Genomic DNA, 17016 nt, shown 5'->3' on the forward strand with positions numbered 1-17016 from the left:
TCAAGAAAGAAGATTCGTCAGGGTAGCACATGTGAGATCCCTGCCTGAAGTGCAGAGGCAGCAGTGGGGCCAGAGGTTGTAGCAACAGGGCTAAGAGACAGAGGTGGGATTTTTAGCTCACAGATAAGTAAGCTGAGTGCCTTCGGGGTGTCCTTTGAGGCAATCGAGGAGCTTGTAACCTGCTGGAGCAGGGCCCAGTGGCTGAGAAGCCTAGGACCAGAAAGACATACCTGCCAGTATGGCTGAAAGGAGGCACTGTTGTAGAAAACAGTGTATTATTTTCTTTTCCCAAATAATATTTTTATTGACATATCTGATTTATTCCAATATATCCTTTCTTTTTCCATATAGTTGTGTTGTTCAATATCATCAGATGGAACTGTGCAATCATAAATGCTATCAACTCTCCTCTGTGCCTCTGCCCACCCCGCCCACCCCCCGCCCCACTGCCAGTACCCTCAGGCAACCTTTACTCCTTATTCCTGTCAGTGTCTCTGGGGGGTCCTCTATCATGGCTACCATGTCCCAAGAGATCTTAAATGTACAAATTAACATACACAAGTCTAACATTACCAATGAGGTATGTCATGTACAGACTATAATAGTTGGGGAGGAAATCTTACAGAACTAGAGGACAGTTATATTGTCCTCCGTACCATGAGGTGCTTCTAAGACAGACTGTCCAGTTGTCTTGCTGGTGGATTTTGGATCTCCACTACATCCAGGCCCTTTCATATCAATTTGGATGTGTGTTTTTTAACTTCTGATACCTCTTCCCATTGGCACCTGATGATCACACAGCCTTGTGTGCTTATTCCATGAGGGTTTTGTTGCTTCCTTGCCGGATGGTCATTTGTTTAACTCTAAGTCTTTAAGACCCCAGACACTTTTAGCTTTTAGTAGCTGGGCACCATCAGCTTTCTTCACGACATTTGCTTATGCACACATCTTGTCTTTAACAATCATCTCAGTGAGGTAGGTATCATACAGTGCCACATTATTAGAACAAACCATTCGTTAGATATGTAAGATTTAAGTAGAGGCCCCAAGCCCATCTGCTTCCTTATTGCATTTACATATATGCACACATACATAAACAAACATACACATTCATATGTATGTATACTTATACATATATGCACATACATATTTATGTATGTATTGGGTTTTGTTTTTTACTCCTATCCCACCATTAAGCTTATCTGTCATTCACCTCTCCATAATTCCTCTCAGATACAATTCAAGTGATCACACATGCCCAGAAAAGTTACTCCCCAATGTGGTCCGTTTCAGAACTCTAATTATCTTATTATTCCCCTGTACCTTTCATTACCTTATGTTATTAGCCAGGACCTCCAAGACAATGTTGAATAGAAGTCGGGACAAAGGGAATCCTTGTCAGGTTGCCTTATTCAGTGGGCATATTTTCAATTTTTCTCCATTAATTTTAATGCTGGTTTTTCGTTTTGTTCATAACTTTTATTATATTAAGATAATTTCCTTCTAATCCTATCTTCTTCTTGAGTGTCTTAATTAGGAATGGGTGATGAATGTAGTCAAATGTATTTTCTGCATTGAGTGATATTGCTGTGTGATTCTTGTCCCTTTTCTTGTTAATTTGATGGATAATATTGTTGGGTTTTTTTTTTTTTTTTGTAATTTGAACCATCCCAGCATCCCTAGTATGAATCCCACTTGGTCATGATGGATTATTTTTTGATATATATTTGTATTCTATTAGCCAGAATTTTTTGAGGATGTTTGTATCTAAGTTCAAAAGAGATATTGGCCTGTAATCCTCGCATCTTGAGGGAGTCTTGCCCAGCTTTGGTATTGGTGTTATACTACCTTCAAAGAATGTGTTTGGGAGTTTCCCATCCTTTTCTGTGTCCGGAGGAGTTTGTGCAGGATTCGTGTCAGCTCTTCCCTGCTCAGTAGAATTCTCCCGTGAAGCCCTCTGGGTGGGGCTTATTTTAGTCAGAGTTTCTTACCAATGTTATTTATTCCTTCTTTTGCTTTGGGCCTGTTCAGGTTTTTAGCTTCCATATGAGATAACTAGGGGAGGGTTTGTTTTTCCAGGCATTTGTCCATGTCCTCCAAGTTGTTGAATTCATTGGAGGGCAGTTTTTCTTAAAACTGTGTAATTTGGGGGTAGGGGAGACTCCGGATAGGGCAAGATATGACAAAATAACGATGTATAAATTATCAAGGGCACATGAGGGAGGGGGGAAAGGGGAGGGAGGGGGAAAAAAACAGAGGACCTGATGGAAAGGGCTTAAGTGGAGAGCAAATGCTTTGAGAATGATTGGGGCAGGGAATGTATGGATGTGCTTTATACAATTGACGTATGTATATGTATGGATTGTGATAAGAGTTGTATGAGTCCCTAATAAAATGTAAAAAAGAAAAGAGGAGAAAAAATGATTAGGGCAAAGAATGTACAGATGTGCTTTATACAATTGATGTATGTATATGTATGGACTGTGATAAGAGTTGTATGAGCCCCTAATAAATTGTTTAAAAAAACTGTGTAATTTATCTTTTAACTTCAATGGGGTCCATTGTAATTTTCCCTCATTCTTCTCTCATTCTGAATATTGGCATTGCTTTTTTTCTTTTTCTCTTTTGTTAGGTTTGCTAGTGGTTTGTCAATCCTGTCGATCCTTTCAAAGAACCAGCTTTGAACTGAGTTGATTTTTTCCATTATTTTTGTTTTCCCACTCATTTATAGCCTCCCTAATTTTTATAATTTCTTTTCTTTTGCCATTAGATGGAATATTCTTTTGACTCTGTTCCAACTGCTGAAGGTTTTGTGATAGTGTATCTAACAAAGGTCTCTCTTCCTTCTCCATATGTGCATTTATCACCATCAAGCATCCTCTGATGACTGCCTTTGATGTATCCATAGGTTTTGGTATGATGTATTCTCATTTTCATTAGTTTCTAGAAACTTCCTAATTTTGTTTCTAATTCTGACCACAACCCAGTCCTTTTCTAGAACTACATTTTTGGCTTCCATGTATTTTCCATTGTTTTCTTTCTTTCATTTAATTCCAACTTTATGGTATGGTGGTCAGAGAAGGAAGTCTGCGTGGCCTCTATATGACTGAATTTACTCAAGCTTGACTTGTGCCCCAGCATGTGGTCTATTTATAATATGTGCCATGTGCCCTTGAAAAGCATGTGTATTTATTTGCATTTGGGTTGAGCATTCTGAATATATATAGGTCAAGTTGCCTGATTGTAGCCTTTTCTTCTGTAGCCTCATGGCTTAGACTTCTTTCCCCTTGATATGTCTTTCTTGAAGAACAGATTATGAACTCTCCTACTATAATTGTTGATCCTGTGATTTCTTTTTTCATCTTTTGGAGGATATGGTTGATGAACTTCTCAGGTCTATCAATGGGCACATTTACGTTTATTATGCTCATGGGATCTTGGTCTGATCCCTTGAGCATTATATATGTGCCCATACTTATCTCTTGTCCTGCTCCTTGAGATCTATTTTGTCAGAGAATAGAATTGCAATGCCTGCCTTCTTTAGATTCCCGTTCACTTGATATACTTTTCACCATCCTTTAACCCTCAACCTGTGTTTGTCTGTGAGCTTGAGATGCATCTCTTGTAGAAAGCAGATTGATGGCTGGTGGGCACAGAAAATGGCCTGCAGGCATGTGAAAGCCAAGGAAGCAGCCTTTGGACTTGAGGGGCCCAGGACGTGGCCTGCAGGTGTGGGAAATGGTGGCAGGTGTGGGAATCCCTGAGGAACAGTCTGCAATCACAGAAAGAAGCCAATAGGTGCAGAGATCCTGAGGTGCAGTTGATGGGCAAAGGAAAGGGCTGCCTGCCATGGCGGGTGGTGGGAGACGGTGGAGCAGCTTGTGGGCTCAGGGAGTTGTCAGTGGTCTTGAGGAACCTAGGAACCAGTCACCAGTAATGCATGGGAACTGGAAACTCCGGGAGGGTGAGGAGGGAGTGGGCACACCAAGCCCAGAGAGTAGCTGTCAGTGGTGCTCGGCCGCTGCACAGAAGTATGGAGTACCTGCAGAATGCGCCAAAAGCAGCGCCACCAGCACTCGGTCTCAGGTGGCTGTGGGGGAAAGAGGTGGGAGCAAATGCACCAAGCCCAGAGAGTGGCCACCAAGAGCCCCTGGGCTCCAGTGACCTTGGGGAAGGAGGGGTGAGCCACTCAAGGGATCCAGGCACTTTGGTTGGTGGTGTGGAAACCACGGGGCACTTTGGCACAGGTGGATGGGCCACAGAGAAGCACTGGTACAGGGAGGTTTCTGGGACTGGGGAGAACCAGAGTCCTGGCAGTGTCTTGCCTGAATGGGGAGGCAATGGGGTTGCTTCACACATGTCTCCATAGTGGGGAAAACTAGGGGTATGTGTGTCATGGATCCTACAGCTCAGCTGTCTGTGGGGAAACTGCTAAAAGTTCCCAGGACACTGCAAGACTAGGGCTATGTCTGAATCCCTCCAATTAGTTCCCTCCCCTGAAGAGCTGGCAACTACCCACAGTGAACTGCAGACAACTGTCCTACATCTGCGCCATCTTCCTGGATGTACGGGATGTATCCTTATAATGCTTTCTGATCCAGACTTGTATACTGTTAGCCTCCCTAATAAACCCCAATAATCATGAGTTTTGTCAGTGAGTTCTGTGTGGCCATTACACTGGATGATAGGCGCCAGCAGAAAAGTAGAGTGTCATGGGAGGAATGGTTGGTATTCGAATGGAAAATCAGAGAGTCAGGACTTAGACAAATCTGGCGCGTAGGTATTGTTCTTAGACAGATAAGGAGTTGGGTGCTCTTTCTCACTTGTGTAGCCAGAGGAGCCAGACATGGCTTCAGTGGCATTTCCTCGGCATTGAAAGTAGAAACACTAGACCATATCATCCTCAGGTATCCCTGCGATCACTTACTTTATGAGCTGCTGCTTTTCCCCTTACTGGGAGTCCTTCCTGAACTTCAGACAGACCTCTCCCAGACCCTGAACTAGTCTCCCTTTTGTCTCTTCTGAGTTGCCCTTATCTTGCTCTGTTTTCATTGTTAGTCCAGTCTGATCACTTTTTATTTTTGAGAAATTCAACTAAAATACTGCTCCAGTAATTTTGTTCTTTCACGTTTCTCTGACTTTGTATGTCTACACACATACCCCCCGCCTAGACATTTTACTGAGAGTTGGAAATGCAAAGTAACTAATCATGTATCATCTTGAATTGAAGAGCATCTGTGAGAGCCAGGCAAGCTGATTGTGTAACCTTGTGTTCTTGGTAATTTATACTATTTCCTAGAGCCCAAGAGAGTGTCATACTAGATCGAGGACATGTCCCTGCCAAGAAATGTATAGTACAGAAAGTAAATGGTGCTAACTGAAATAAAATATCTGTGAGATCCCATATAATGTGTACTTAAAACTCCTTGTAGCACATTAAAATTCAATGGATACACCAATGTTTATTGCAATAACATTCACAATAGCCCAAAGGTGAAAAAAAACCTTAATGCTCATGAATGCATACAATTTTAAAGAGTGGTTATTGTTAGTTTTGTTGTTAGGTGCCATTGAATTGGTACTGTCGCATAGTGACTTTGTGGACAACAGAATAAATCAGTTACCTGTCCTGTGCCATCCTCATAATTGTTTTTATCTTTGAACTGATCAATGCAGCCATTGGGTTGGTCCGTCTTGTGGGTGGACTTCCTTTTTTCTCACTGCCCTGCTACTTCCCAAGCATGATACCCTTCCCAGGGATTGGTCTCTCCTGACAACACGTCCAAGTTCGTGAGATGAAGTGTGGCCCGCCTTGCCTCATGTACGTCCATAGAGAGGAATGAAGTCCTGATCCATTTGACAGAGGAACCGTGAGAGTAAATTGCTGAGTGAAATAAATCAGTCTCTAAAGGGCATATTGTATAATTCCACTTACATACAATATTAGAATGGTGCTTACGAGACGCAGGAATTGGGTACAGAGGTGCAAACAGGCATCCATTGCGAAGGGAGCACTGGGCTTCTGTTGAAGAGGGTTTGAAAGAGTGGAGCCACGTACTGGGGATAGTTGCACAGCATGATGAACCCGATGAATGCCACTGATTTGTATATTGTGATGAATGTGAAAAAGGTATTCCATAGGTATGCTTAAAATATAATGAAAATAATCAGTGGTCTCTCATGCATATCTGATGATATAGGAAGACTTTGGAGAAAAAGTGGAATTCAAATAGACCCTTTATAAAACAGTAAGATTTAGACACAGAGATAAAAAGAAAGGAATAAATAGGTAAGAATAAAAACAACAGATCAATCAGAAGGAGGAGAACCATTCTTGGAAAACCAAAAAGATGTTTCTTTGACAAACATATAGAAGACCATGTGAAATAGACTGTATGATCTTGTAGTGAGTTTATGTGTAAGTCATGTTTACCTTTGTTTTTTGTGATGCATAAAACTTATTTTTCACTGAGATCTTTTTACTTTGACAGTTTGAAACAGCATACGGAGAATGGTAAGAACTTTTCCTTCTCATTTTACTGTTTATTTTTCATGTTGAAATTATTGAAGATTAGTCTACTTTAGAGCACAGATTGAAAGTAGGCTGATCCACACCAGCTACCAATATATCTTTTAGAATGCAAGAGTTAAATCAGAGTTATTCTAGTTCACAAACTAAGCAAGTGGATTTTAAAAGAGAAAACATAAAAACCAGTCTAATTACATGGAGTAATTTAGTATATAATCTAACTTGCATTACAAGTCAATAGGGAATGGATTATTTACTAAATGATGCTGAGACAATATTTAACTCATTTAAAACAGCAAGCAGGGAAAGTACATCACATCATTTGACAATAAAATCTATTTAAATGAAAATTAAAGTACAAGAAGGAACATATAATGACACCTTTCCTTACCTCAGTATAGAGAGGCTTTTCTGAAGAGTGAAACATCAGCCACATCAAGACTATATGGCCATGGGAAATACTTAATGGCAATTACATAAATGATATTATATGACTAAAACAAGATGCAAAAAATTATTATCCTAGTTTGATAAAAGTTAGAATCATGATCTAGTTCCACTTTAATGAGACCATTACACCTCCTAGTGACCCAATTGGATAGATCAAAGCTGCGTCCTTGCCATTCCAAGAAAGTATACTGCCTCATCTTTCTCAAATGAATCTGGTTGGTTGAACTGTCAACCTTTCAAATACAGTCCAACACTTAACTCACTGGGCTACTGAATTTTCTTTTATTGTCTATATTATCTATGAAGAGAATAAATGAATAGGAATAATTTAATATTTGCTTTATTTTATATGCTTATAATTTTCTTAAATTAATTTATAATACGTATTTTAAAACTAAGGTATTGTGATTTTAAAAAAATTAAAAACAACTCTCCAGTTTGTAGATACTGATTTTCTCTTATCTCCAATCAGAAGTACTTATTTTTAAATACTATGAAGACTAGTTGGGGCTTCTAGATTAGCACCAGAGAGACAATGACAAATATTTAATTATTCAGCATCTAAAACTTCAGTTACCAGAAACTTCTAAAAAGAAATAACAATTTAACTGGACATTTTCTAAACAATTTCATCAAACTATTTTCTAGACATGATCAAAACTAACTTTGTCTGAATGTTGATTTCCCTCTTTATACTTCTCACTGGTTTCCAGCCACTACTCAATTGACATCAAGCCACAGGTTATCCACATTGTTCCCCAGAAATAGCTATTTTTGTGATACCAATGTTCTCCATAGGAAAGACCGTTTTCTTAAAAAAACAATGCTTTAATATCCTTTTAAATGTTTAGGTCATTTGTAATGAAAATTAAGTTTAAAGTTATTTATCAATAAGTGTAAAGCTCATTACCAATTAAAATGGTACCTTAATAATCTACATATTTGGGCTAACATGCCCTGTGTCACGAATAAACATTGAAATTTATGGTGTGAGAGTGTATCACCTTAAATTTGTCTTTCTGAGACTTAGCACAGCCTTCCTTTTCCTGTTGATTGCTTCTTGCACATTACGTAGGAGCAGGGTGACCCCTGCAAGAGAAGGCACAGGAGGTTGGAGCACAGCAAGTGTTGCTGCAATAGAGGGACCAGTCAGAACAGAAGAGAAAGGTAAGGCTGTCCCTTATATCTATCAAAGAATATACATGTACCTCCATTAATTATGCACATGTCATCATGCAAAAATAGTAGACATCAATATGGCTTTAACTTAATACTAATACAACTATATATTCTTGAAATGCCATGTTGGTGATTTTTGTACTTCCTCTGCCTGTGTGATAGAGAGGAGCCCTGGTGGCATAGTGGTTACTCCTTGAGCCCTTAATGCAAGGTCAGCGGTTTGATACCACCAGCCTCTCCACAGGAGAAAGATGAGGCTCTCTACTTCTGTAAAGAGTTATAGTCTTAGAAACCCAGAGGGTCAACTCTTTCCAAATAAAGTTGCCATAAGTTGCAATCGAATCAATGGCAGTGAGTTTTTTGTTTATCTATATAACAGAGAAACAAATCACTGTACCATCTGATAAAATATTCATTCCACTAGTTATGTTTCAATAACTCATATGTATCAGATATTGATATGGAACCTGAGTAGTTAATGACACTGGCTAAATGACTGAGAAGCCAATTCTACTTCATTTCTATCCAATTTAAATTTCAGTGATAATTGAAATGGCCTATATTTACACATTATCAAAAGAGAAATTAGTAGCCATGTGTAGTTATTGAGAACTTGAAATGTGGTTAGTGAGACTAAAGAACTGAAATTAAAAATTTTATTTACTTTAATGAATATACAGTTAAATGTGATAGTCCCATTTATCTTGTGGCTGCCATATTAAATGTCAAAGTCTAGTGTATGTATAAGTTGGTTTAAATAGTTTTATAAAATGTAAAATATTTTCAGACTGGTATTTTGTGATAAGTATATGTATTTAAATATATCTTGGGGATTATAATAAACATCTTATACTTTCTTGAAAACCTCAGACACTCAGGCGTTGCTAGTGTGTACACACACAAACACACACACACACACACAAATTTCTAAACCTCTTTAAAAAATGATACCTAATATATGAAGTATTTCTTTTGATGCAAGAAATGTGATTTTGTTACCCATAGCTGTCATTTCTAGCAATACTCTGCTACTACTATTTCCCTTTGAAATATTTATGTCTATAAGGAAAATGGAAAAGCCCATCTTTACTTGTCATGTTTTTACCTGACAAATGCTGAGAGGTGAGTTTAATATATCGGCAGGCCCAGTTATAATTAAAAATAATATTCATGGACTAACAGTAAAATAATAGCCGAAATTATAATTATTTTAAGCATATACATTTGGGCCTGCCTAAGACACGGGATAATAGCAAGATGAGGGAAATGTATTTAATTCAATATTTATGTTAAAAAATAATTGCAGACAGTTGCTCACTCAGTAGCTTAGCCAGTAAAGTTAATTCATATGTCGTCTGCAAAACAGCAACAACAGAAAGCTAATTGGAGAGAGGTGTTAAATAGAGTGAATCAGAGTCACCTCAAATTATCCATACCTGTTTCTTTCAGAATGTTGTTAGTGGATAATGAGCATGATAATTACCTGTACATCTAATCATATGATAGATCTAGTCATGTAACTGATGACATTGTTCGCTACTTCTCCTGTGTTCCAGATGGAAATATGGCTATAGAAACTGAGTTGGCTGGAGAACACAGTGTTGAAAGAGTAGGTTTGCCGGAGAGAGATAAGATAACTAATGATGTTACGTATTCAGCATGTCTTAGATCCGAAGGCTTAGAATATAACAAAAGGTGATAATAGACTCAAAGGGATCAAATAGAGAACTGATACACAGAAAGATGTTATAGCAATTAAAATAGGAAAATGTATTTCACAAAAATTCTTTTGCGGCAGCCAGTATGATGAAAGCGTTTTATATTCCTACTGGAGTAGAAGGAGAGCCTGTGACCTGTGAGTTTGTAACCAAATCACAATCATTATGCAATCCTCTTGTCCAGCAGAGCCCAATGTTTTTATTGTCTTAAAGAAGAAAAAAGAAGTGTATTAGCTGCCTTTATTCATGATACATTTTAAAAAAATAATTTGTTCTCCAACCTCAGTTCTCTAGGGGCATTATCTTTATTGAGGCTTGCTGTTTCTGCTCTCCTGTCATACTCCTTTTTTGACTATAGTCACTGGTTGTCATTCTTAGGTGCCCCATAGTGCCCATATACACAACAGGACAAAAGACTGCCCAGTCCTCTGCCATCCTCACAATTGTTCCCATGCCTCCAGTCCAGGGCCTTTCTCACGACACCCGCACCTTTAAAAGCTTGGTTTCCTTCTCCAGGGACTGTTCTCTCCTGCCAACGTGTCCAAAGTATGCAAGATGAAGACTCCATGGTTGCCTCTAGGGAGCGCTGTGGTGTCCTCCTGAGGCAGATTGGTCTTTCCTCTAAGCAGTTCATGGTACTTCTTCCTTATTCATTTTTCCACTTTTACATCATAGGAGGTCGTAGAAAAGACTGTGGCTTGGGTCAGGCACACCCTAGTCCTCAAAGTAACATCCTTGATTTTCAATACGCTAAAGGGGTCTTGTGGAGCTCATTTACCTAATGGAACTTGTCTTTTGCTTTCTCGATGGCTGCTTCCATGAGCATAGATTGTGGGTCCAAACAAGACAAAGTTCTCTTTCTTTTTCCCCCCTAACAGTTTTATTGGCACATAATTCACATAACGTACCATTGAATAGTTCAATCATTGAATCACGTCAAGGGGAGTTGTACAGTCACCACCACATCTATCTCAGAGCCTGCCTCCCCCCACCCCATGGTGATCTTGTCCTTAAACTGAGTTGTGCAATCATGATCAGTTTCAGTGCTCCCTCCCCACTCCTGTCAGCCTTATTTACTCCCGAAATCCCCTTTCCTCCCCTGTCACCCATTCTCCACCCCTGCATTCCCCATGGCACCTTGTATCCGCCCTTCCTCCTGTGCTTCACAGCTGGGAAACCCAAGAGAAAACAGTGAAAGACCAATCACACTAAGGTGGTAAGGATTCAATCATATTAATATAAAGGCAAAAATACAAATGAAACTCTTGACAGTTTTTCTCCATTTATTATCATATTATCTATTGGTCCGGTTGTAGGGATTTGGGTCTTCTTTACATTGAACTCCTTTCTTGGTTATAAACCATGCACTATTCCCTTGTTCTATTTGCCTAACTGTCTGTTTATCCTTTGTAAAGTGTCCTGGAATTTCTGCTCTTCTCGTGGTTTTTCCTAGTTTGTTATTATCCATACAGTCTATTGCTTTGGTAATAAACATGAACCTTATAAGGGGGAGAACCATGCTTCTCTTGCTTATTGACCTAGCACCAGGACTGAGCATATCATCTAGAACAATGGCTCTCAACTGTGGGTCACAACCCCTTTGGGGGTCTAATGACCCTTTCCCAGGAGTTGCCTAAGACCATCAGAAAACACATATTTCTGATAGTCCTAGGAACTGAGACACTGCTCCTCTGTCTGTCTCTAGGCGGGTCCACCCACATGCAGTTACACCCACATATGAGTAACCGGCGTGAAGACTGTTATACAGGCTACACCATGCTTCAAGACAAAATTTTATTTATTTGTAATTAGAAATAAATATTTCACTAGATATAATTACATATTTTTATTAATCACTGCTTTAATTATGTTCAATTTGTAGCAATAAAAATACATCCTGTATATCAGATATTTACATTATGATTCATAACAGTAGCAAAATTACAGTTATGAAGTAACAGTGAAAAATATTTTATGGTTGGGGGTCATCACAACATGAGGAACTGTATTAAAGGGTCGCAGCATTAAGAAGGTTGAGAACCACTGCTCTAGAACATAAAACACTCTATATGCATTTGTAGCACAGATAGGTGAATGAATAGCCATGCTAAATATTTGTAAACCAAGTCATCCTAGAACTAAGAACCAAGGATTACAACTATCTCTCATTAAGGGAGTTAATTGGTATTACAAATGGATAATAATAATTTGGAAATTATGAATTCTAAGACTAGGTAGAAAAGCTATTGTGTGATGAAATTGAAAGATATAAAGTATATTGTTTCTAGGAACAATTGAATTTTTAATATTTGTCCAATGTAATCATTATGATTTATTCTTCTGATATGATGGGAGAAAGCCCAAGTGTTATTTTCAAATGAACTCTGTGATACAGCTTGTGAATAGGACATACGGTTTTTTCCTTGAGGTGAAAGGATATTGTTCATGAAAGCATAGGTTGATATATTTGGCTATTCTAATCACTTTATAAAATATGCATTTAGACATATTCCTTCAGTTTATGATAACTGTTATGGTTCTTTTTTAATGGAACTCTCTTTAAAAAGCTGATTTGCTTTTCTAAAATTATCTGATAAAAATTGGGTAGATAGAAATGCATTTATATCTATCCATTATTAAATTAATAAATGTTTTAAAAATTGTACTGTACCTAAGACATATCTTAGGTGTATTTATTAACAAATAGGAATATGTATTTTTATTTTAAGATGGAAAGTGTCCAGAAATAAAGCAGGAAATGGGACCATTGCTATCAGAGGCCATCCATCTTATTAAAAGCCTAGAAACTGACCGTGCAGAAGCTGAAGAAGCATTAAGAGTACAAAAATTGCGAAAGAAAAAGATTACCACACAAATTGATTCCTGGTCCATCTGGAGACTTGAAGAGCTCCCCTCAGCTGTGCAGAGAGGTACTACTAATATAGATTGGTCATACTGGCTAACTATTGATTGGAGAATCATGGGTCATTCATTTCAACCTGGAATATAATATCATCTCTTTTTCAGGGACGTATTATTTAACATTCAAAACAGGGCACTTTGGGAAGACATGATTGATTCTGGCCTTACAGACCACAACTGTGACCAAACCAAAAAGCAAACTCACGGCCAGCGAGTCAATTATGGCTCATAGTGACCCTATAAGACAGTGTAGAACTGTCCCTGTATATTTCTAAGCCTGTAACCCTTTACAGCAGTAAAAGCCTCTGTTTCTTCAGCAAAGGTAACTCGTGCTTTCAAACTGCTGACCTTGTGATTAGCAGCCCAGTGCTCAACCACTACGTCAAACCTGGACCTCCTGTGTTTAAGATCTGTTGGAAGTTCTCTGGCATACAAATGCTAGCCACGTGTTTTCTATAAAAGCTGCAGCTATTAGAACTTTCCGAGTTTGAGGTTTGGGGATTTTCTTGAGTGGGAGCAAGTACATACACATTTGAGGCATTCTACTTTTCAGGTCTTTTAAAATTTAAAATATATATGCTACGTCTGTTATTGATTTAAGCTATTTTTGCTATTCTCTGTGCATGTTACCATCTATGCTATTACCTATCTGTACCCATGTATTTTGCTATGCTACCATCAATGTACCCACCTTCATATATTTTTTTAAAATAAATTTTATTTATTTATTCTCTCTTCCCTCCCTTCTGTTACCTTTCTGCTCATCCTGGCTTCTACATAGCCATCAAAATTTGCTTCTTTTAGTGTTACAAAACGAAATAGTTTTCTTGAATTTTTTCTTTAAAAACATCATTTTATTGGGGCTCATTCAACTCTCATCACAATCCATATGTACATCAATTGTGTAAAGCACCCTTATGCATTTGTTGCCCTCATCGTTCTCAAAATTTGTCTTCCACTTGGGTTCCTGGAATCAGCTCATTTTCCTTTTTTTTTCCCTTCCCCTCCCTCACTGCTCCCCCCCTCTCAGGAACCCTTAATAATTTATAAATTATTATTTTATCTAATTTTACATTGCCCAGCATCTCCCTTCACCCACTTTTATGTTGCCCATCCCACAGAGAGGAGGTTATATGTAGATCCCCAAGATCAGTTTCCCCTTTCTACACCACCTTCCCTCCTGGTATCGCCACTTTCACCATTGGTCCTGAGGAGTTAATCTGCCTTAGATTCCCTGTGTTTTCATATCCCAACTGTACTGCTGTGCATCTTCTGGTCTAACCAGGTTTGTAAGGTAGAATTGGGACCATGATAGTTGGGAGGAGGAAGAATTTAAGAACTAGAGGAAGGTTGTGAGTTTCATTATTGCTACACTGAACTCTGAGTGACTCATCTCCTGCCCACTACCCCTCTGCAAGGGATGTCCAGTTGTCTACAGATGGGCATTGAGTCCCCATCAAGCACTTCCCCTCATTCACGATAATATGATTCCTCCCCCACCACACACACTCATTTGTTGCTTGAAACCTGGTCCTCTCGGCCCTTCATGATCACACATGTTGGTATGCTGCTTCCATATGGGCTTTGTTGCTTCTGGACTAGATGGCTGTTTGTTTACTTTCAAGCATTTAAGTCCCCAGATGCTATATCTCTCAATAGCCAGACACCATCAGCCTTCTTCACCACATTTACTTATGCACACACTCATCTTCAGCATTTATGTGGGAAAGGTGATCACACAATGATGGTTTTTGTGCTTCGGTGTCTGCTACCTGATCCCTTCAACACCTCGTGTTCATTTAGACTTGTGTGCTTCTTCTCTGTGTGCTTTGTTGCTTCCGCTAGATGACCACTTGTTTGCCTTCAAGCCTTTAATACCCCAGATGCTATATCTTTTTGATAGCTGGGCACCATCAGCTTTCTTCACCACGTTTGCTTATGCACACGTCTGTCTTCAGCAATCATGTCAGGAAGGTGGGTATCATGGAATAATTGTTTAGCTGAACAAGGTGCTATTATATTGAGCAAGTGCACGTGAGGAGTCCCAGTGTCCACCTGCCACCCTACTATTGAACCTATAAATATATGCACATAGGTTTATTTCCTCCATAATCATAAATATATTTACATATGTACATGTCTGTATTTAGGCTTCTTCTATGTATGCCCCTTGCCTCCTACTCCTTTCCTCTATTTCCTTACACTTTCCTCCTGTCACACTACCATGTTCAGCCTCCATTCTGGTTTCAGTAATTCCTTTCAGTTACCTTGCCCTTGGTCACTCCCAACCCGTCCTCCTTCCCCTCTCTCCATTGGTCTTGAACCACTCGCTTTTCCCTTGTCCCTGTGTTGGCCAACACCTCCTCCTTTCCCCTACCTCCCAAACTCTCATGTCCCTCCGGACCGTTGGTCCCATTATTTTCTTCTCACGTTGTTTGTCCAGCCTATCTTATCTAGGTGTACCTGTACATACAGTAATATGTGCATAAAAAGGTGGATGGCTTTAACAACACCAAAGTGGCACATAAGAACATGGCGTAGACAGCAGCAACACTGACACGCTAGCAAACAAAAAAGCCAGTGACATACAAAATGTAAAAGAAGAGAAAAAAAGCAACAAAACAACAAAAAAAAAAGGCAGCAAAAAAAACCCCAACAAAAACCTGTTAGTAGTTGAAGGTCTGTATGTTGACCTTTAGGAGTGTTTTCCGGATGAGTCTGATGAGGTGCCACATCCTGGCCCCAAAGTCCATCCTTTATACTTCCTTGGGACCTCCTTGCTCTGCTTCCCCTGCCTCTCCATTGCACTCCCCCAGTGTTTTGCCTCAGTGTGGTGGGGTCAGCTCAGTAGCACATCACCCACTGTGTCTCAGGTGCTGTGCTGTGTAGGGCCATGGGTCAGTGCAGGATGTCGCATCTTGCCATGTGGAAGGTTATATGGTACTCTCTGTACATTGGACACTATGAGCTGGGCTGTTGTCCTCTGTTTGTATACAGTAGCATTTTCCTTATGCCCCTTTTGCATTTTTATTTTTTAGCTTACCTCAGTGGACTCATGTTGTACTTGTCCTTCTTGTGCTTGGCTTACCTCGCTTAGCATGATTTCATACAGTTCTTCCCGTGCAGTGATGTACTTCATATGTTCATCATTGCTTTTTAGCAATGTGAAGTACTCCATTGGATGTATGTATCAGAGTTTTTTAATCCACTCATCAGTTGATGGAAATTTGGCTTGTTTCCAACTCCTTGAAATTGTGAACTTTCCTGCAATGAACATTGGAGCACAGAAGTCTGGCCATGGTTGGTTTCATGCCTCTTCTGGATATATGCCCAACAGGGGGATTGATTGCTGGGTTGTATGGTAGCTCAATTTCCATCTGTTTTAGATATCATCAGATCGATTTCCATAGTGGCTGTACATACTTACGGGTCCACCAGCAGTGGATGAGAGTTTCTGTCTCCCCACAGCCTCTCCAACACTTGTTGCCTTCGGACTTTTTAAATTGGGCTATCTTTGAGGGTGTTAGGTGATACCTCATTGTTGTTTTAATTTGCATTTCTCTTATGGCTAAAGCTCGGGAACATTTTCTCATATGTTTATTGGCGATTCAGATTTCTGCCCCTGTGGAACTTCTGTTCAGGTCCTTTGCCCACCTCCTCAGTGGGCAATTAATTTTTTTTCTTTTTGGAAGCCAACCGAGTATTATAGATTTTAGTAATATCAGGATATCCCACTTGTCAATTTGTGCCTCCTCTGTGTTTGTCTGTTGTCTGTGGATTGTATGGTATTTCTATTCCAGGTTGTGTTAGGAACTGCCATCCTGCTTTCTCATGCGGTTGCAGTTATTGCGTCTCACCAGTAGTGCATGAGGGCTTAGTTCTCTCCACATTCTCTCCTGCAGGTTGTCTCCAGCTTTTCTGAACCGTGCTATAAGTGCCATTGTGATGTGGACTCTCATCATAGTTTTAATTTGCATTTCGCACATGGCTAGTGACTGTAAGCATTTATTCCTATATTTGGTGTCCTGCTTGATGTTGTTTTCTATTCATGTCGTAGCTCATTTAAAAAATAAGCTTAGCTAACCTTTTCTTGTGGAGATGCTTCAGTTTTCTATAGTTTCTTGAGATGTGTGTTTGATACAATATATCATTGCCAATGTCCCCCCACTCTGTGGGTTCTCTTTTTAGTTTGAAATGAACTCTTTTGATATAAGCGAA

At 39.4% G+C, this 17016-nt stretch overlaps 1 protein-coding gene across 1 annotated transcript in view; it reads left to right on the forward strand.

Annotated features, from left to right (window-relative positions):
• The window catches only part of CCDC178 (coiled-coil domain containing 178), a 404288-nt gene that overhangs the window by 18037 nt on the left and 369235 nt on the right, over positions 1-17016 (forward strand). Inside the window, exons 3-5 of the mRNA XM_075533238.1 lie at positions 6492-6514; positions 8055-8146; positions 12606-12806. Coding sequence (XP_075389353.1) covers positions 6492-6514; positions 8055-8146; positions 12606-12806 — 316 coding nt within the window. The remainder of the gene's footprint in view (positions 1-6491; positions 6515-8054; positions 8147-12605; positions 12807-17016) is intronic.

Source organism: Tenrec ecaudatus, chromosome 15 (assembly GCF_050624435.1).
Source record: "Tenrec ecaudatus isolate mTenEca1 chromosome 15, mTenEca1.hap1, whole genome shotgun sequence".
Taxonomy (NCBI): domain Eukaryota; kingdom Metazoa; phylum Chordata; class Mammalia; order Afrosoricida; family Tenrecidae; genus Tenrec; species Tenrec ecaudatus.